At 40.0% G+C, this 22496-nt stretch overlaps 2 protein-coding genes across 3 annotated transcripts in view; both read right to left on the reverse strand.

Moving 5' to 3' along the window:
* The window catches only part of LOC135164897 (trichohyalin), a 76788-nt gene extending 68053 nt beyond the window's left edge, over window positions 1-8735 (reverse strand). Inside the window, exons 1-2 of the mRNA XM_064125673.1 lie at window positions 8505-8735; window positions 1049-1303 (exon numbers count right to left, since the gene is read on the reverse strand). Coding sequence (XP_063981743.1) covers window positions 1049-1093 — 45 coding nt within the window. The 5' untranslated portion in view covers window positions 1094-1303; window positions 8505-8735. The remainder of the gene's footprint in view (window positions 1-1048; window positions 1304-8504) is intronic.
* An 11331-nt stretch (window positions 8736-20066) lies between these two features.
* Window positions 20067-22426, reverse strand: LOC135164729 (small ribosomal subunit protein uS4). 2 transcript variants are annotated; one of them, XR_010299387.1, is made up of 5 exons: window positions 22292-22426; window positions 21580-21818; window positions 21057-21243; window positions 20455-20679; window positions 20067-20290 (listed from the first exon to the last, which is right to left on the reverse strand). XR_010299387.1 is itself a non-coding variant. In XM_064125364.1 (4 exons), the coding sequence occupies exons 2-4, from the start codon at window positions 21800-21802 to the stop codon at window positions 20119-20121; spliced, it is 582 nt and encodes a 193-aa protein (XP_063981434.1). In that variant the 5' UTR covers window positions 21803-21818; window positions 22292-22425; the 3' UTR covers window positions 20067-20118. The 2 variants fall into 2 exon arrangements, 1 of the variants encoding a protein (XP_063981434.1); XM_064125364.1 differs by lacking the exon at window positions 20455-20679 and having other exon boundaries at window positions 22292-22425.
* Window positions 22427-22496: the final 70 nt, after the last annotated feature.

A 22496-nucleotide genomic window follows, 5' to 3' on the forward strand; every position in this document is an offset into this window, starting at 1 on the left:
CCAATTTCATTTAAATATTGTTAAATTATGAAATTTATTTCTCGATAAATTTTGACTAGTTTTATGGGATTAAATGCTTTGAAATATTTGTTAAAATGTTTTCCTTCGACTCTCACCTGAATCAATTAAATCATTAATTTAATGGATTCTCGGTGATTCTATGGAAACGGCATTTTTCACTTCAATTGTTCCGCGAAAATGAGGGTACATAACGATTCAGGTGTATGTGTTCTGGAAGCTTGAATTAATTAGAAACTTCGCTGATTTTGGTGCTGAATATTCATGTTCAATTGAAATTTTCCGAGCCCTGTTCTCCCACATTTTACGAATATATCTCTTTTCGAAAAAAATTGAGGCCAATTTCAAGGAGAGGAAAGTTATGTCACCGACCTCGTGAATTCCGAAAGCGATAATGATTCTATTCTGAGGAAGTTTTGTTTCGCTTGTAAATTCGTAATCACTCGTCCACGGAAATAAAAAAAAAAATCTACTCTCTTGGGAAAGACATGAATTCTTCTTTAATGTCATAAATTCATACTAATCATATTGAAATGTCTGACCATTATTTTTCCCTCTCTAACTCGATAATGCGCAAATAATTGCCGGTAAACAGAGCCCTATCCTTGAAGAAGTTGCCAGCGAGGATGATCGCGTGTGAGTCACCTCGAGATGATATTTATACTCCTAGTTATGAAGAATTATGTAATTGGTAGGGTCTGCCCTCGAGGCATCGATTATTTCATTTCCTGCTGGCGTCAAAGTACTCAACATACAACCGATTAATTTAGTCAGTAAATTAATGGCCATTCAACGCTTCAAAATACCATACGAAAATGACATATCAATTTTGCCAAAAATAGTGGAATAACACTTGCGAAAGTTGTCATAATCCAACCATATTATGATATTTTGACTCACCCATTCCCTAATTTTCACAATGAATTCACGGAATATTTCCATTTAAAATTAAATCAGAATTGACCATATTAAAATTCAAATGAAATTCAACAAATTTTTAATCGTGATAGAAAATAAAAAATTCACTGACCTTGTATATGCCATCGACGAGCCGCGTCAGCTCCTCGGTCTCCATCTCTCTCACAACTCAATAAATCACTCGCAAGCACTAAAATATCTACGATTCAATAAATAATCCACAAATGCCAGAACCGATCTCACAAGATGCGCATATTTTCTATACCCGGCTTTGTGAACCGGGTTTCACGTGCTCCCAGCCACTTTCCCGATCGCACCACTAGCCGGGGAATAGTGTGCCACGAGCCTCCAAGCCCAGTGACTGAATCTACAACAGAAAATATCAACATTTCATTATTTTTATGGCAAGTATTTCCACCGTGTCTTTTGAAAGTTTAGCTCATTGCGAAACTAGACGTTACACCTAGATATTTTCTCATATTGCCGTAACAATTAAATAGTATTGATAATAACACGAGGATGACGCAATGATAATGTTTACTCTTGATTAACTCCCTTTGTAACGCTCGCTGAAAAATATTCGAAGAATTATCGGAATTCGATTGGCTTCAGGTCATGATATTTCATTCTTCTATGATTCAGGATGTGGAGTTTCTGCATGGTAAACAAGGAATTTACCATCATGCATTGAACAACACCTACGGTACATTCAATGCAAATCAGGCATTAATTCCAACATTTTTCTTAGCAAATCAAACCGTTGAGATATGACACTAATTTGTAGCAATTTAACCTCAATAAATAAAATTAAAATAGTCGAATGATTGATGTGAGAATTCTTCCGGTAGAAAACCCGTTGATGCTAAGAACGAGGTGTACAGGGCATAAACCGCTTCGATCCTATTCCAGAGTGACTCTCTCGCGCATTACTCACGACAGTGCAACGTGAGGTCACGTTTACCGGGGTACTTTCATTCCTGAAGGACACCCAGTGTGCGCAGTGTCTAATAGACGAGGACAAAAAAAAATCCTGAAGAAGTGGCGTATCATCTGGCGACACCATTGGAGTGGGACGAAGATAATACCTCGGGATGGATGAAAAATACCCAGTAAACACTGGGAATGCTCTCTCGAGGACTATCAGAAGCCATTCGAAATCGTGAAATTGTGAAAGTCAAGTGGATTCGCGAGTCGAGGACACTCACTCTGATAGCAGTGAAAAATCGCGACGAAATTTTACTTCAAAATTTTCTTGCCTTCAAGATACTCCGCCATTTTTCATTGATACTGTCCATCATTAAATTTCGCAAATGTCGATCAACAAAATGGTGAAAAACATTTGGATATTCAGCATCATTGTAATTACATCATTCAACTTTTTTTAATTAATTGATTTCTATTCAGAAATCTGGATAATTACATCATAAATATTATGTTCAGAGCAGCCTATTGATTATGTATGCAGACGAATTGATTTCTTGAAATTTCCCTTTCATCAATAGACTCTTATTTATTATCAGTTTCTTAAAATGCTTGAAAAGATTGGTTTCAAGTAATTCCCTTGGAATAAACTTGTACTGACTGACCAGATCATCACCCATTGTCCCATCTCCACCGAAACCGCATACCCCAAGCTACCAGCGTTCCCCCAAGAATAGTCAGAAGCCATTTAAAATCGTGAAATTGCGAAAGTCAAGTGAATTCACTCACAGAGGACACTCGTTGTGCTAGAATTAAAAAAACCTCTGGGAAATTGTACAGGGGGATTCCCCCTGGCGGTGGATCGCGTCGCCGCATGCCATGAGAGGAACTCGATTAGCCAGCGGGAAAACAACTCGTGAAGAATGTTCAATATGTTGGGTGAGACCTTTTTTCTTTTCCCCCCCACTAAAAAAAGCTGTAGAACAACGCTTGACCGAGACATCGAGCCATAGAGTGATTCCACACAGCAAACGACATATATAGATCTTTGGGGAGATGTCAACTGTCTCGTGATACAAGTTTTACTTTCAACCGAAACTCTTTATGTTACTTTCATCTGGGAAACTCAACTGGTAACGCAACTATTTGCGTTGGACGAGAATTTTCCATCAATGAAAAACGCTTCCTGAATTATTTAACTCGTAATTGAATTTTCTGATTGTACCGAGACCTGAGTCATCGGTTTTTCAACGAAACAGGGAGTAGAGAGGATAATAGGGGATGGGGATGAATGGAATAGGTAAAAAATTCAAGGAAGATTTCAAGATGTCACCTACTCCGGTGCCCACTTCTACACTTGGAAACTACACGACTCTTGCATTACCCTCCTTTTATCGTCGGCTACGCTCAACGAGATAAGCAACACGAAAGGCGAAAAGTCACAGCAGGACTCGCATATAACGAGCACGTGCCGAACCCTCGAGTGCGCCATAAGGCGTCTGCAAGTCAGTTTGGCTTTGTTTAGGTTTTCAGATAGAAATCGAAGGGGAGAAAATGCGGAAATGAAGAATTCAGCTGCTGTCGAATTTACTGGGGTAATTTAATGGACAATCGAGAGTTATCTCGCGTATGATTTCATCGAATCAATCCACAAAACGTTGGTAGTTTGGGAAAATTTCAGGAAATTGATGACAACTGAAAATTAGAGGGAGATTGTAGCATTTTCCAGCTGAGATTTTTGTTGTGAGTATTTCACCAAAATATGTATCAAAATTATGGTATGAATACCACAAATTATTTGTCTAATATAACATTTCCCCACTAATTGATTGCATAACTCATGGGAAAAGAAGTCTGTTCCGCACTAATGAAACTACCAATTACACTTGATATACATATTTGACCCGGTCGCATGAATTTATCACCCAGGGGCTGTTTTCCGGGTACAATACATTGAAATTCCGAATGAAAAATCATAATCACAAAACTGAACATGAATTTTCCAATCATCCATAACAAGCAACTCGAGCGCAGTAATTCCGTCACTATGCTGCCCACAGTTGGTGACGGGAGAAAAAAATGAAAAATTGAGATGAAAAAAAATTCAGAACTGGTATACTTCGAGCTATATCGCTATAACGATAAATGGCATGAGACAATGATTCGTGGTAAGAACCGGTCTGTTGACTTCAGGGACCCACGGATAGACTGTGCAAGTTTTACGATCATCGATGGGTGGTAAAAGGTACCCAGACCTATTCCGATACAGCGAAAAACTGGAAGAGAACGGGGGAAACACTGGGCAGTTCAATTGCAGAATTATCGGTTGCGCAAAATCAAGCATTTAGGGTGTACCATTGAGCCAACGATTGAAGACGTACCGATACAGACCACGAAAGAGTACAAAACAATATATAAATGATGGGGTGGGTACAGAGCAGGCGATTAACTTTTGCGCAAAACTTGAACTCGAAGAGAGAGGGAGAAGGAGCCAGTGGGAAAGGTACTGTGGCAAGAATGTGGAACGAATTTGCCGGGTTGAACGATGAAAACTCCCGTTGGCTCTCACTTCCTCTATCTTTGATATTTTTTTTTCCCCCAGATCTCCGTGATTTTCAACATTTCTCTTGGCAAACGTGACGTACCTTTGGTCAGTACTTTTCCGAGTTTTCGGGCCCGTTTTTTAGGATTTCCCGGGACCGGGGGCGACTTGTCCCTAATGTCGGGGTTATTGATGTCAGCCGGTCATCGTGCATTTTTCAGACTTATTTTTTTCCTCTCGGGGGAAATGGAAATGAATGGCTGGTCTTAAGGGAGGAGCCTTGGAAAATGGTGAATATCAATTTTCGTCGTTTGGTAATTTCGCTTCATGGACGTATTTTTCGGATGAAAAACCATGTAAATTCGCTACTGGACTTTAAATAACATGGACTGTTTACGAATAAGGAAAATTCATTTTCATCGCCGCGAGAGATCGTGTTACGCTAAACATTGTCTTCAAAATCCAGATAGAAAATTCTATATGACGGCATGAAAAGTCTGACTAAAATGTTACATAAACTCTCATCGACTCAAATTACCTCTCCCCCGACTACCTCCATTAAAAATATCATTATCACTTGTAAAAATATCCAATATACTCAATAAATATTCCTCGATTTTACTAAAAAAAAAATCACACGTAAAATAAAAGTCGTAAATACCGCGAGTGGGCTGAGCTGTTACTTCACAAGTATGGCCCTTAAATATTCAATAACTCGACTTGAATAGCCATCATTTCTTCCAGTGAAAATCAAAAAAAAAAAATTTTTCAAAATTGTACCGTTACTCAATAATCATCATCAATTACGACCACAACGTGTATTATAAAGCATACACAGGGCGTGTTACATTCAAATCGAGGCTCGAGGCCCAGGAATGTCGTCCTAGCCTCTCCCAAGTTGTGCACACTCTTGGTTAACGGTAACGGAGAGTTACCCTGATAATCCCTGCAGACGCGCTCAACTCGTATACATATACGCTGACCCATGCACACTGTGTACACCTGTAGATACAACAAGATATATTACTAGAGGGTTTCCTATTATAAAGTGCAGTCGTGCAACTGGAACGCTGGGTAACTATGGAGCTACATGACCTACGTAAGAGCTGATATTAAAGCGAGAAATCGAAATGGAGATGGGAAACACTCGACTGATGTTTCCGCCGCAGTTTATCATCGTTTATTTCACGATCTTAATGAGTGATTCACTTATAATGGCCAAGGACGTCTATTGACTACACATGATTGATAAGCCTGCTCCGATAATCGATTTTAAATCGATATTTTCGGCCCAGTATATCGGCTAATTGATTTCACGTGGACGTTCTTGATCAATTCAACGTATCAATACTTTTTTCGATATCGGATATTCCTAAAAGTGATCCAGACTAGCCGACAAATAATAACGGGGGAAGGGATGGGACGGGGTTGAAGGAGAATTAACATCCGTGGAGACAATCATACTCGTTCGATTCTTGCCCTGGGAGGGGCTGGGGAGTTACATGACCCGAGTGAAAGCAGATATTGGAACGAGAAATTGAAGGAAGCTAGAAAATATTCTATCTATACTCTGATCGAAGGGCCCCATTGTAATTAACTCAGGAATTCTATTGAACTTTCCAGCGATCACTGATTACTTATTAATAGGCAAGATATTTGACTGGGGCGTGAGTCGATAAAAAATTATTGTTTAACGGTGACTGAAATTTTAACTGTGTCAACAAGTGATTTTTTGAATGAATTCTGTAATTTTTTCAGTTAAATCAAATTAATTTTATATTTGAATTCACATCTTACGAGGAATTAGAGCATTTCGAGAAAATCTTTTTTTGGCGTCAGGTTCTTTTTCTTAAGGGAGAAAAAAAATTTTTTTTCTAGTAGAAAGTTATCATTGCTAGCTCAGCAATTCTATTGAACTCTCCAAGGCTCATTGGTTGGAAGTTAATACACAGGCTATTTAACGCAGGCGCGAACCGTGAAGATATTATTACTTATAAGTAACTGAAATTTTTATTGCGTCAGGTAGTAATTTATTTTTTATTAATCATACAAATTTTTCGATCAAATCGTGCGAGAAAAATTCCCTGTTGGTTCCGTTTGAGTTACATTCCGCGAGAAATTCTCCGTTCAGCATTCCCTTTTTATCGATAAATAATCAACGTCGAGACTTTCCAGTCGTATTTTTTGCATGATCTACACTTCCTTAGATAAAAATATAGATAAGTGAAAACCAATTATCATTAGAATACTAAGATCGGCCAATGATTTTCATTGCTATCAATATCATTCAATATCAATAACAAATTCATCAAAAAAAAAATGGCAAAGTCTTTAATCTCCTCGGCACACCGTATTATCCCAATAAATCAATTTTTCTATCCCCTTCCCTCTCCGAAATTAATACTAAACTTAATTATAATTCCCAAGGACCTTCGCTGCCCTCCACTGACCCGCGATTAATCACGAAAGCACCGTAAGAAGAGCCCCCGAGAATTAATGTCGACAGAGGATTCCCATTCGCCCGGTTCCCCGCGCTAAAGTCATCCAAGTGGATACAGCCATTCAGGATCAGACCACGTAGGTGCGATGAGACTGACGGAAGACAAAAGTTGTGGAGGCATTGTCGGATGGAAAATCCATAAACGCCTGACCGATCACCATGCAAACACGATCGATAACAAGGGGAATATGTTCCCTGGAATTGTATCGCACCGTGTGCGAATTGTATACGGAAAGAGAAGAACCAGAGAAACGAGGAAGAGAGAGAGAGAGAGAAAGACAGCGAACCACCAGGGGGGTCCTCACTCTAGGCGTGGATAGAACGCGAAGATCGGGTTAGAGGAATGAAATTACGGTGTCCCTTCCGGTGTGTCCGTTTACCACGGTCGCTTCGGTTTCACGGGAATGATGAGTGAATCGTCCAACGGGCACGAGCCACTCGGCTCAACACCCTCCTCTCACCCCACGTGAGTGTTGCAAACTCAAATCTATTGACAAACGTATCTAATCGCCAAAAGACCCACAAACGCGGAAATTCACTTTGTTCGGGATACTCATTGTTTATAAGTCCCGGAGCGTCGATCGTTTGTTTTCGTTGGGATTCTCCCGATGGAGAGTGATTCCCGAGTCTAGAGATTTGTATAGAGAAGAGAAAAAATATCAAGGCGATAATCAGAGTTTTTGTGACTCGTCCAATGAATTTCCATAAATTTTTTTCATTGTTTCAACCATTAAATAAATTTAGTTCTATAAAATTTTATACTGATGGAAAATTTTAAATAATTAATTTTGTCGTTCCATAAAAAAAAATCTCGCAACTGTACTTCTCTGATCCCACTTCATCTCAGAACGCCCCCCTCACGCCAATACTTCCTCTCACCGATCCAGCTGTCTCCGCTGCCATCGGATAATTAAACCGATAAAAAAATTAATTTAATCTCGAATAAAGCCCATACATCAACTCCCTGTATAACAAGGCTCTCCTCACCAATATAACCACCGTCGGAATGGCTACTTTAATTATAGAGAGTCGAGTGAGCCCGAGTAATATTTTTTTACTCTCCACTCCGACCAATTACCGTACACCACCGAGTACCAATACTTTATGTCGAGGTAGTTCCACTTCCTGGACCGATGGTACGTACCACCACTTTGTATTTTCTTGTCGACTTCAAAGCAAAACACTTTGAATTAATAAGTTAATATTTTCAACAAATTTTCCTCCTCATTTTCATGTCAATTAATTAAACTTTGCGACACCCCAGCCACGAACGACAGTGACAGGGGTGAGTATACACCAATTAGTGAAACATGCGGCGAAAGTGGGGTCAAACCGCGCACCAACAATAACCCTAGAAACTTTTGAAATGATCGTCAACTCTCTGGTGGAGAGTGAAATAATGCGGAGAGGGAGGCGACTCACGCCACCCTGATATCAACCCCTTCAGGCGTTACATTTATCCTGTACTTATACTGCACTTTGTCACAAGATACTACAACTTCGAAAACTCCCCTAAAGTCGGGTTAAACGTCCCCCCAAAGACGGCATGAGACAAAAAATCCCGAAAGACCTCCAATTCATTAAATATCTTAATTACAAACTCACCGTTATTTTCTTCAGCTCCAGTAAAAATGACGCACCACTTGAAAAACAGTCAATTCAACAAACACAGAGAGAAATATTGTCCGGGATCAGGTAGAAAATAGAGAATGAGGGGAGAGAAAATTTTCTCTAAATCTTTTGTTGTGGTTTTTAATTTTCTATTGACACGCACGAACGGCACAGAGATAGAGAGAGAGAGAGGCGCGGTGTAAGACAACGTTCCTCGGTGAAGCGCGCCATGCGACTGAGCCAACCCAAGTGGCGACCAGCTGGTCGAGGCAGCAGCCGACGACGAGAGCGCGCGGAGCCTATACCTGGCAGGCGCACCGGCTCTTGCGGGCTTTCGATTCCAGGTCGATCATTGACCAAATTCCACGCTGAGATCTCCATAACGGATGATCCTCAATGCATCGGTCATTCATAATGCGAATTTCGTGATGGAGAGCCTGACTGCCACTGCCAATCCAACGGCTTTGTTCATGCCAGTTGAGAGTGAGATGTGAGAATGTTTGAGAAAAAAAAACTGAGTGGCATTTGATGCGCTGCAGTCACCAGTCTTTTTTTTTTTCTTGACTCTACGGTCTCCGTGGCACCCAGTGGGGCCGATTGACGACCTTGATTCCGGCCTTTATCCACATTCCAGTGGGACTCGATAAATTCCAACTATACGCCCCTGCTTGGGCACTCTTTTTCTGGTTGATTAAACTGTGATGTGGACTCGTTTGAAAACAACTCTATATCAGTGACGATAAAACGTCCGGGAACATTTTGAATTGGGAAGCGGGAATGTCTGGTTGTCTCAAAGAGTTATTAAAAATTTAATTTATAAATCATTCAGCAGTAATTTAACACAATCACTCGAGAACATAATCTGTACCGTATTTTATGAATTTGTAATTACATTCAAAATTTGTAAGAATCAAGTTTTTTGATTAAAACAAATATTTCTGCAATAAAAATCGTTATTCTCACCGATGGACTTCCATCAACATCAGTCAGTTTCTTGATTATTCTATCAAGCGTTAATTTTCTTCTCATCTACATAAAAAATTCCACCATTTAAAATTCACTTCCGTTTGTTTTACAAATGCACCTCTCCTTCACATTTCTCACAGAAAAATCTATTTTTTCATCAGTAAATTTATTCAATTATTCGATCAATGGTACGAATTTCATTATTGAATGAATTATACCCGCGTTATCCGTGGTATCCCGATGACGTTTTGTCTCACCCCCCGTGGAGATGTGGGAATATGTTTTTAAACAAGACGTAGCATACGTGTAAAAATTTAATAATTTATGAAGAGCATTGCCGGGAAAAGCTGGTGTATTCACGATGAAATTCCACCTGTGAAAAATCACATATGATCAAAAATTCGGTACGTTTTACCATTTCGCTGGGTTGCAACGTACACGATATAAATCTCCCTGGCGTGAAGAAGGCCTGGGAGATCCCATTCCCTCGGGGCATCGATATTCCTATCGCTCTATATATTCACCCATGTGCTACGTGCCATTTTCAAACTGCTTTCTGAATTATCTAAACGCGCCCACCCCCTTTCGTAATCAAAATTCTAATTCCGCACCGCTGAAACATCGCTATCACCTCTTGAAGAGGAAAAAGGCGATTTTCAGGTGGCACATGGGGTGGTGGGAGGGAAAGGGGCGAGGGGAGGAGGAGAGAAAAGGCGCTTCCAAAGTTTTGGAACTGAGGGAAAACGAGAAATCAGTGAGTGGGTGATTTCGATTCCACTCGAGTGGATGCTTTGCCAGTCGCCGAGGAATTGAGCATCTCGGTTGGGTACCCTATTAATTTCGACTTAGAATCCTCGATGTTTGCGCATCCGTCGCTGCTACTGCTTGAGAATCCAATGATTGAGAGGAAATGAAAAAAAAATAAATACAAATTTGGAGTAATCGCTGAAATAAGTCTTCCAGCTGTACATCCTCACTTGTAATTGTCCAAAAATAAATACCTGACATGGAGTTGCCGTGATTTTTGCCGATTACTTAATTGTTCGGTGTATTAATATAATTATTGATAGAAATGAAATAGCTCGGAAAAAAATTCGAGGCAAAGTGCGTAATTTTAATAATTAATAGTAACGAAATCACGACCTGCTGCATTACAAACTTCAGTGACATAAATAATGCTCCCTCCAAGTCACCCTGATGACTTCCCAATTGACAATTACCAAATGCATTTCATCGGTAACAAACGAAAAAAAAACTGGAACCAACGAGTGCAGAGGAAAGCGAATAATTATATTACCAGCCTCGACAAGCCATTTTTCCCAATGGCAGAAACCTTCGGCGAATTCATTTCACAGCCCATTTGTCCACTCCCCTGAAAAAAGCATTAACAAAAAAAAAACAATTTTTCTCTAACCCGTGAAACATACCCCGCGTCATAAAATAGCCGGTACATGAATGCTGAAAAATTGTCCCTGGAATGACTGAAAATTAATTAAGCCACGAGACTGATGGGGTCTTTTTCCGCATCACCGATATCCCAGGCGGAAAATTTTTTATCCCCCGTTCGCCCATATGCACCGCAGAATAGGCTTGCAGCGTGAATACGCATTTAGAACGAGAGTTTATCGTCACTTTTGCACGATCTCTCGCCTCGTAGACGTCCTATCGAATGGCGATTTACGTCGCACTGTACTTTCCGTTGCATCCCTGAAATGCATCCACAGGGCCCTTCGTTCGTTCGTAAATTACCTTCAGAGCACTCTCATCCCCCCATCGATTTTCGCATTTCGAAGGTAAAAGTTTGCGAGAGTGTAAGTGAATCCTTTGAACGTTGCACAACCGCGAGAACCTCTTGGTTGACGTTTTTTTTTTCCCGCTCCCTCCAGGTTTAGGGGGGGAAACGAGACTGGGTGAGTGCAGACTGTTCTACCGGGTGAGTGGCAGTCAAGTCGGAAATCGTCTGTAAGCGCTAGTGAACCCTGGAACTCCTTCGTCGTTGAGCACGGCTCTTTGAGGGTGAGAGTCACCTCGTGGTCTAACGAATTTTCACCTCCTCTCTGCAAGACTATGTTCCTTATTCCACTCAGAGAAACCCGTATTACCTAACGGATTTATTCCGTGAACCTCCGAGTCTTTATATTCTCCCTCTCTCCCTCTCTCACCCCTTCTGCGGGGCCCATGCGGCGGGTGAAATTAATGCCGAAAATTTTTAACTCCATTTGAATGGGATAAAGTTGGGATTTGGGTAATTATACGGTTTATGGGTGTAGTCGACAGTCGAGTGAATTTAAAACGGGGCTACGGGCATTGGTTGGGGAGATGTATTCGCGGATAATTTTTAAGAAGCGCTCATGAAGGTTATTCTATTAATTATGAGGGAAAATTCATAATTGAGAATTTTATGCGTTGAAAACTGCGCATCATTTAACAGAGATGGGATTCATTCCAGTGAACAATTAGAGCTTCACATTCACCCATGAGTATTCAGCTGATGAATTTAACGCTAATTCGACTGGCGAATGGATTGCATTAAAATTTAAAAAAAAATGTGAAGAATTGTCGAACGATTAAGCTCAACATCCCGGAGGAATTGTTGAATACCGATATCACACGCATCCCATGCCACCAGGAATGAAAAACAAGACAAATAAATGGACAACAGAATGTCCCCGAAAAGGTGGACGAACTGAGGTGAAAAAAAAATTATCCATGGAAACTTCGTAAATTTACGTGCCGTATCTGGTGATAATAAACCGTGTACATAAACCCTGTTCTATCCCCCTTTTCTCCGCTACTTCTCCCTCCCTCCCCGCCACCCTTTTCGGGAATACAGATCCGGAAAACCTTGTGTATAGGTAGCCGTGTCCCTGTAGTTTTGGTGAACGGGCGATGAAAATTCTCGTAAAGGTGATCGATGAGCTCTCGAGGGAGAGCACGCTGTGATACCGAAAGCCCCACTATGCACTAGTCGTTTTAACTTGCAATGAAACCCTCCTTCCTACTCGGTGGTACATTAACGAGCATCGAAAAACAAAGAACCCGTGTATAACAGCGGTACGGAAACGCTAATAGTCGTAAAGAGTACTCTCAACAACGAGTAAACGAACGCTAAGGGACGACCAATGAAAATTCCAACTGGAAGAATTTTTGATGGAGTTGGATTTGGGAGGTATTAAAAAATTATGCAGCAATATTAAAACAATGATATTGACGTGTCGGTGGTGTTGGATTAAATTTAGGTGGATATTGATGAAATTTCATGCTTGGAAATAGAGGTGAATTAGCTTCAAGGAAAATTTCATCACTTATTTGATCTTTTTATTGAAAATAAATTTTCATTATTGAATTTTAATTAATTTAATGGAGGAGCTGTTTGGGAGTCACATCTCAAGCAATTCAAAATAAATATTATGATTTGAAAAATTCGATTTTTTCGCTTCATAAATAATTCGACGGAATACTCTCGCGGCACTACGAATTCCGTTAGAGATTTGAGTTCCAGGCGTGTTTGTAGATTATTCAAATAGCCTCACGTAATAATAAATTACAAATTTTATAATTCGTAATTATGAATTCGTGTCTAAAATTAAATAAATTTAAATTCTCGTATATATTTGCCCAATTTTTTTTTTTCAATTTTCACCGAATAACTGAACGAACATCTGCATATTTACCTCATTTCCTCGCGGTAGTATTCAAAAATCTCAGTGAAAAATTACCATGGAAATGTGAATTGTTAAAACTGTCAGACTTGACCCGAAAAAAAAATCTCTAACTGTAAGTATTTCAATCAGTAGAAACCGCGGTGAACCATCAAACGGTGTTCTTCCCTCTCACTCCACATCTCACTGTCCCGGATTGTCGAAATCTACTTGACAAGCGGATAAAGTTAAAAAAACTGTTTGGAAACTCTTTCCGTTGTTCTGGGATCCCAGAGACATTGGTAAACAGGCCTGCCTCCACTTTCGCTCTCGGTGGAACTCAGCTCTGAAATCGAGGAGAAAAAGTGTCAGCAGTTCCTTGACCGCATGACGGATCTCCTCTCCCAGTCAAGAGTACGTGGTTGTTTTTAATCGATTTTTTTTTCAGGAATTCAATTGCATCACTAGACACACGCGTATTCCAAGGTGATCCTGGAGAAAAAAAAATATTTCAACCAGGTGAATTATGACTGTTTTTTGTTCACTGAAAAAAAAATCCCTTCCCCTCACTTTTCACGGCTGACACTCGCGGAAGAATTAATGAAGCCCGGGGAATGGCCTTGAAAATAAAAATTGAGTCTTGTCACGGAAAAATACAATTACCCGAGTGTCGTCGAGTGGTCGCATACATAGGAGGCCGTTTACATCTTTACCATTGGCGACGAGACTGCGCTGAAGCACGTGCCACTGGCAGTTTGTGTGATAGATAATCCTTACCACCCGCTTCGTCCACCCCCTCGTGGCACTGCCATCGAACGCTTTCCATCGCCATCCTGTCCACGCAATATTTCACACCCTATTTATCCTTTTCTAAGTCATAACATTCCCTCCATCACATCGCGATCCCGAGAACAATATCGATGCAGAGAAATGAGAAAATGTTCTCGGAACTAGAGACTAAACGATACAGAAATATTTCCAGAAATGTTTCCCCAAATATTAATTTTCATTTCATTAGAAACTTGATAAAGTCATTCTGCAGTCTCGTTTGTGCTCAATATCCCGGCATAAATTGTGATTTTTCTCAAAAACGGTCATCAACCTGTCGCTGTAATATTTCACGATCTGTTTATCCCTCTCTCAGACACATAAAACCCACACGTTTTTTTTTCTCCCTCAAATCGCGATCCCAGTGAAAACGTCGACACAGAGGAATAAGAAAAAGTTGTCAACACTTCAGATAAAATGACAAAAATAAATGCTACAAATAAAAATATTAAAAATGACGGGGGAAGGAGAATGGGAGGGCTCACAAGCCAATAAAAGTTGAACGAGCCAACTTTTATTTCTACTCCATGGCACGTATCCCGAGAGCGCAAGCTGGATTTTAAAGTTTTCTGCGTCATAGTTTTGCGAGGAATATCTGGGTGAAACGAGCAAATGAATACGAAATTCTCACTGGTGGAATTTTTTTCTCACGACCACTGAGGGACTCGATGAGACAGGTCAGGTCTCTTCGCTATTTGTCCCTCGAGAAAATTTTCCCGAGAATTGTTTGAATTTCTTATGAGAAACCCCTTTCACCCCCGTTCAAAGCTCGTCTCTAATAAAGAGCTTGAAAACTCCAATCTCGGCGGGCATATATTCCCCCAGTATCGGCTTCAAACGAATCGAAAACTTTCCAATTACCCAAAAACACGAATGAGAGAGATATCGGATATGTCCAAAATATATCGTATATCAATCCCCTGATCAGTGCGAGGCTTCAATAGATCGTGAGATTCACAAAGGATCAAAGAGCATCAACTTTTATCACAAATAAAACGTGAAAAACTCGTGTGCATCAGGTCGACTCGATTCCCAAAAAATTTCCAATCCTCGTGTTCTAGTATTCCGGGCTACTTCAACTTTCAACTTTCTGCCGGTGCTACCGGAACAACCGAGACGTACGCGTTATTGAATGGGCTAGAGTCACATTGGGAGGGATTTAAACCCTTGACATATTGGAAAAAATGGAAAAACTTCGGAATTTGTTTCATTTTTCAGTTTTATTTTTGAAGAGTTTTGGAAGTTACAGTTTAATCTTCTCCTTCAACAGCTGCACCACTCGCTCAGGGCGAAGTCGATGTATTTTTCCAAGTATATTCTTAAAGCATATGTTCCATTTTTCCGGATCAAATTCCGTAAATTTTTCCGTTTGCCAATTTTTTTTGCAATTTTACCTGTTCAACACAACACGACTGAACTCAAAAAAGTCGCGTAACACCAGATCGAGTTGCCTCCCCCAAAATGTCGAATTCCTCCCTTCCATTATTCCACTAATTTCGCGACACGGAATCGAAACATTCGAATCCCTGTTCAACATACCTTTTACCGACAGCTCTGCGGGGGTAGCTTTCCCTCGGCGGCTCAAGTCCACATCGAGAGGGATGGGGGGAGTGACGGCGCGGAGCCCTAAGCCTTGCCACGCTGATGCAGCTTGCAAGGAGCTTTCTCACCAGAATTTTTTTTTACCACCAGCATTTTTCCACTCCCTTATCCGCCCACTTTCCTCAGTCGTTTACAAGCACTACTTACTCACCACTCTTTTGATAATCCCCCCTGGTACATTTCAAACTCGAGTTTGCTGCGGAAAATAATCTTGATTAGCGAGGGCTCCGTAATAATCTCAAACGTAGGGGGCCAACAAAACCGTTAGCTGAGGAGATGCAAACAGAGCGATGAAAAAGCTCAACTTCCTTCAGGTGGGCCCTAGTGGTGCTGGATTTATCATGCGGTTTGAGGATTTACTGGCATTGTTTGAGAACTGGAGTAGACTTACCAGGAAACCGAGCAACTCGGGTTGAGGAGATGAAGCCACCTCGTAAAATTCGACCGAGTGGTACACGGGTGAACGTGGGGCTGGATAAACTCATGAGAATTCCCACCATCATCTTCTTCATAAGAATAAAAGCTTGAACTTTGTAATTAAGGATATATACATGGGACTTAATTATTAAGTGTGTTAATCCATTTGTTAAAAAAATAACGAGAGGCTGAAAAAATAAATTAAATCCTTAATACTCGAGCGAAATTTGGCAATTCTTTGAGACTGATATCACCGAAGGGTAGTAACACTTTAATAATTTTCATCAATTCATTTTCATTAATTTATTTTACTTGAATGGTCAAGCATTGAACAAACACTTAAAAAAAAACAAGTGTAACATTTTTACGACGCACTATTCCCTCGGACCAGCAAAAACCTCGACATTTATCATGTATTAATAACTATACCTGCATAATGCATCAAACTCTCAAACCGGAGAGCACTCGTGTATTCGGCGATGTCATCCACGTCCATCCATCCACGTCTCTCTCTCTCTCTCTCGTCACTCATGAAATCCATTGTACATCCTCATTTCAATGTGTAATCGTGCTGGAGATACACAATGTAACCCGGACTGAAGGACTAACCGGCATGATTGCTCTCCCCAGTGGTATGTCAGCGGTGCAAGGATCTCGCAGTGGGATAAAAATAAGCTGAAGGTGGACAGGATTCCAGACAACTGCCTGGCAGATTGAAAAACTGAGATTTAAAACTGTAACAGATGTTTGAGAAATGCACAGTTATCGCTTTCGGATGGCCTTCGCGGCATTAATAGCGAATTAACGACAGTCATTCATCAACAGACAAAGTGATATTTCTCCCATTTGTGTTTTTCGATCGATAAATTTTTGTTGCAATTGTGGGATTCAAAATTTGCATATTTCACCAGCAGTATTCATTGGTTATCGGATTCATGACTGGGATTCGTGACTGGTAAACTTCCTCGAAATCCCCACAACGACAAAATCTCCTGTTACGAGAGGGGGTTTGAGCTCCCCGAGATATCGTTGAATACAAAGCCAGGACTACATTCTACTATCTACGCATCCTGTGCGCATCCTATTTCAATGGTTATATCCTGGGTACAACTACACCTGGACGCCTCTTTTCACTAGCCAGCCGTTTCTCAATGCTTCCACACCGCTGTACACGATTCTCCCAGTCTCTCCACTCAGGATTCCCACTTGCCTAGTCGTTTCTCTGCTTCACCAGTGTATACACAACCTGGCACTTATTCACGTACACTGGCGCACCCCTTTTTCCTCGCGAAATACCAGAGAGCGCGTAAACCAAATCGTGAATGCCAAACCTTTGTCTGTATGCCGCACTTTGGGAGTTGATATTAGTGACTGCAGTTGTATGAGTGGGTGAACGCTAAATGCTCCACGACTCCTTAGACTTTCTAAACAATCTCAACATGAGCCGGACGAGAGCTCGACTATTATCTGCCCTCGTCCATATTGAACGCTTATTTTTGTTCATAATGTAACAATTTTAATAGAAAAAGAGTTGGAATTTTAGAGGCAGTCGTGGAACAATTTAGATCCAATGGAAATTGTAATTAATTTTTAATTAATGAAATATTAAAAAATATATTTTAGGAATGTTTTCAATTGTTAGAGAATATTGCATTTTTTTCATTATTTGTTACCTTCTTCGACATCTGGTCCACTGATTTTCCTGCATAAAATATTGTTTCGAGTTTCCAAAGCGCTGCTTCATCTGTCTGCCTAAATCAAGTAGAAGAAGACATTAACTCGAGTCTTGATCTACTTAAAACGAGAAATTGTCCGTCAGAGGGGAGGACGTGCGATGAAAAATTCAAAAATAGGTGTGGATTCAACCGAGATAATGACTCGACCTCTCCGAATGCTCCTCTGCCCCAGTCTTTGAATTATCTTTCCGTCACAAGTATCATCACCCTCAAGACATTCAAACTTGGTCAAGTGTTCTCTTCCACACTCACTTCCATGAGTTCCCTCTCAGCTCCTTGAAGCTCATCTTTAATGCATACCACTTGCCAAGGCGACTCCATGTCAACAAGGGGTATTTCGTACGTAAGACGAAATATGGATGCGGAAGAGAACCCAGCGATGCCATCCCAGTTGGCGTTGCTGAAACGGCCTTCCCGAGGACGAGCCGGTTGGCATGTAAATTCCTCAGCTGCGTCTTTGAAAATGGAGAAGATGAACTGAAACGTGAACATAAGACAAGGGTTACGGACACCGCAATATCGGCCCTCGAGATGAATTCCCAGATGTAGCTGTGGATTCGGAATAGATTGAACACGTAAATTCACCCAGCGATATTTCCATTGAATGCGAAAAAACATAAACTCCTCCCCAAACCATCCGTCAGCAGCTCCAGCAAATGGAAAAAAAAATCGTTCGATTAAATTTACGAAATTCATTTGAATTACGCGAAGCCAGTGTAATTGAATTTTTTACTCCTCCACCCGTTACAAATACTAGTTAACCGATAGTGGTGTAACGGGTTCTGCTGTTCCGCATCCGCGGAGTGAGAGAAAAAAATGATCATAAAAGTAAAAAGGCATGAAATGTGAGGTAGGTGAAAGAACAAAAAAATAAATATACAAATTGCTAGCGTAAGCCGAGCAACGAAAATACGGCTTTTGCCTCTAGACTTTTTCTCCTCCACCCGGTCTACATGCACCACGACTTGATCTCATTTTCTCAGTCCTCGCGATGGTTCATAAGAAGGCACGTACCACAAGAGACATGTGGCCACTTGGAGAGACCACGTACTGAAGTAAATGTCGGTCATTTCCGCACTGTAGCATCAGTTGTACCGCAATGCACATATTCAAGTTTACCTTATCTCTCCTGTTGCCAGCACTATTACCAAACTCTGGAATGGCCCATTTTACGATGTTAAAGAGACCCGTTATCTTCAATCATCGCTGAATAAACAGAGAGCATCCACTTGTGGGGGTGGAATGACCTGGGGAAGTGAGAATGCGGGAGTTGAGGCCGGAATAGGAGGCGTTTTTGCGCGAGTGATGGAAAGTGCTTTTCTTGTAGTGAATTTCGAGTGAATAAGGTGGAAACTGCAGCTCGAGATGAATCTTCCATTTACTTTGTTACTAATAATTATTTTAACACCTTTGCTGCTTCGGTTTTCGACGGGATATTTCTTTCAATTTTGATTTCGCATTGAACTAAATATTCCAATGCACTGTTGAAAAATGATGAATGATAGGATTGCCATTATTATTGATTATGTTTTATAAATCAATATATTAACCAGTGATGGAAAATTATGAATAAAAATTTTAAATATTTAATAAAAATTGCAATATAACAAATTCACTATTGAATGGATAAAGAATATCAACTTGTGAGGTTGACGCGATTATCCTAGACAAGAATGCAGAAGGTCGGGGAGGAGGAGAATAAAAGTAAATTTTGCAGGGGTGATGGAAAGTGCTTTTCTTACGGTGTTTCGAGTGAAAAGAACATAAAAATGAACTTCAAGATGAGCCTTCGTAACTCACAAGGTGCTCTTTGAGAGTTACGAGGCAAATACGGCGTTGAGTGGGCACTTGAGACGCATAGAGAAGGATTTAAACGTTGAAAATCGTGAGAAAAATGAAATGACTTCAAGGATTTTCCATTTTTTGTTTTCATTTGGGAAAACTTTGTGAAGTTACTGTTTAATCTTCTTCAGAAACTGATCCATTTCTTTTTCGTTACGAGACCTGAACGATCCGCACTGCACAGTGATTTTAGGGAGTTGCCGGAGTACGATAAAATTATTAAATACAGATGTCATAACTTGCATCTTTCCAAATTTTTTAAGCAGCACAAAAAAAATTATCTCAAGTCATAATAATAAAGAATAGAGAAAAATTAAAATTTCACAATAATTAAATGTGATCGGAAAGCTTAATTTCTGAACTGCTGGATTTTTTTGATGTTCAATTTTTTCTATTGCTGGAAAAAAAATACTCCTGACTTTGTATCATTTCTTGTGGCTTTCAATGTAAATAATACAATAAATCCACTATAGTAGCTACATTGGTGACTATTTAAAGTGGTGAAAAAAAAATAAAATAACCAGTTATTTTTGCAATTTTAATTTTTTATTTCTGAAGAGTGTATGAAATTACAGTTTAATCTTCTTCCTCTTCAGCAGCTGCTCCACTCGTTCCCTTGCGGAGGTTCTTCCTCTTTACGCGACCTGGGCGGCCACCACCGAATGGCGACTTCAGGGAGAAGTCAATGTGCTTCTGAGAATCGAGACGAACGATGAATGATGGGATGTTAACCACCTGTTTGCGAACACTGGAATGGAGAGAGAATAATTATGAGAAAAAGCACTGGCTTGGATAAGTACTCTCATTAAACTAGTCGTAATTCCCTCCCGTAATTGTATTTCTTGTCTTTTTTGATGCAATGCAATTAGTTGAAATTTAATGGTATTGTTCTTTAGAGTATCTAGACTGTACCGAATGGTTCCTATTTATACTGCAAATTCAGTTGCAGAGGCAGACGTTGGGTTCCACCAGGGACACCCAAGTGGTCTGATTGATAACATTAGGTTATCAGCATCGTAAAATGGATAAAATCCGAGGCGTAAAGCACTGGTTTTGGACCAGATGCTTTAGTGGCCTTTTTGAAACTCAATTGGCATTTCCTGCCGTTCGTTTCAGCCTGATACATTACTCGGGGATCTAGGGAAGAGATCAGATCTTAAAAATTGTTTCAAATTTAATTACATTAACTAAAATAATCAAAAAATAATTTAGAAAGAACATTCCAATAAGCAATAATTCTTTAAAAAAAATTATGTTGCATATAATTCAACGATTATAAATTAAATAGTCGTTGAAAAAAATTGAATTCAAGTTTGTCAGAAATCATTTAAAAGATTGTAACTATAATCAACTGTTTCCTGGCCATGAAATAGTGAGAATATGAACAACTTCTCCCATTGATTAATCCAGGATTTACTCTTGCCTCAAAGATTAGAAATCATCTGTGAATATATTCAGACGTTTCTTGCCCAATTTTTAAGGCGTAATCTGTCAAAAAAATATAAGAAACCCACCGAATGTGTCTCTGGCGAATAAGAACACGTGCGTGATGGATGGATTTGGCTAATCCAAGCTTGAAGACCTGTGTCTGGAGCCTGCGCTCCAAGAAATCTTCGATTTTCAGACCCAAGACGTAATCGAGCTTCATACGGCCCTCATCCAGCACTCCAATCCTCACCAGACGACGCAGGAGTGCATTACCTGTTGAGAAGGACAGAAAAATACATTAAAATCACGAAATCGGTTTCCCATCAATTCCCACCATTAGAGTAATTCGATTATTTCAGATTATTTAATGTCAACAAATTTGTTCAGACAAGAGGTGTCAGAATACATATTAAAATGAATCATCATTTAATATTTTACACCATGAAAGTTGGCTCGTTACCTGATTTTTTAAATTTAAAACAAAATCAAATTCAAGAAACTGGTAATCACTGGTAAAAAAATGGGTATTTAATAGTTTTTATCATTCAACTTTCATGTCAAACACTAGAAAATTCTCAAGCATACAAGTATAGGAGAGGGATTTTTTACCTTCGAAAAGACGTTTTGGGTCTTTCTCCTCCAATGTGAGCAGCTCTCGAGCAGCTTTACGGATCTTGGCGAGTGTGTACTTCACTCTCCATACCTCACGCTTGTTACGAAGACCATACTCGCCAATTATCTTCAACTCCTGGTCGAGACGTGCCTTCTCATAGGGTCTGCGTGGGGTGACATAGGTCTTGGAGAAGACCGTGGGAATTCTTCCGTTTACCATGATGGTAGATCGTTACCTAGAGCAAAATGTCTATCTTGTAGAAATCCATAAAAGTCGCAGTCTGGTCATTTTATTAAAAAAATAACTTCAGTTAATCAAGACCCAGTGATATTTAAAGACTTCCTATTCTAAATACGACACGCGCAGATGAACAATCATTGCCACGAGGCCAACCATGAATTCCATATTTCCCGTTTAAAATCGAATTCCCACGAACAAAGTTCTAATTATTTAAATTCGCGCAAAATTAGTACATTAGTTACGAAGACATTTATTCAGAAGCTACGTTTATCGAAGTGCGTAAAATTGGAATGAAGAACGTGGCACGCGGTAACCTAACCTCAATCTCCAAAATCTACCTAAATTACTGTATTTTTTGCGTCAAAAAAACATTGAATGGCTTCACGAGTGTTTATAAAAGCAAATATAGTCCACGATGGTTTTTTAAAGACACGAGATATTGTATAATGTTAGAAAATTTTTACTCACTTCTTGATGAACAAGAGCAACGACCGTTCCCTTCTGTAGTTACGAGGAAAATGGCCGAGTATCGGCTTCTCCCGGAAATCTTAGCCAGTCCCGCATTGGCTGTCTCTCTCAGGAGGATAAACCAAAAATTCCACTTACCGTTCATCTCAATAAGTCAGAGCTCTGATGTATCATCAGTATATTTGCTAATTATGCATCCGTTTTA

The sequence above is a fragment of the Diachasmimorpha longicaudata genome, chromosome 7, assembly GCF_034640455.1.
Source record: "Diachasmimorpha longicaudata isolate KC_UGA_2023 chromosome 7, iyDiaLong2, whole genome shotgun sequence".
NCBI classification, from domain to species: domain Eukaryota; kingdom Metazoa; phylum Arthropoda; class Insecta; order Hymenoptera; family Braconidae; genus Diachasmimorpha; species Diachasmimorpha longicaudata.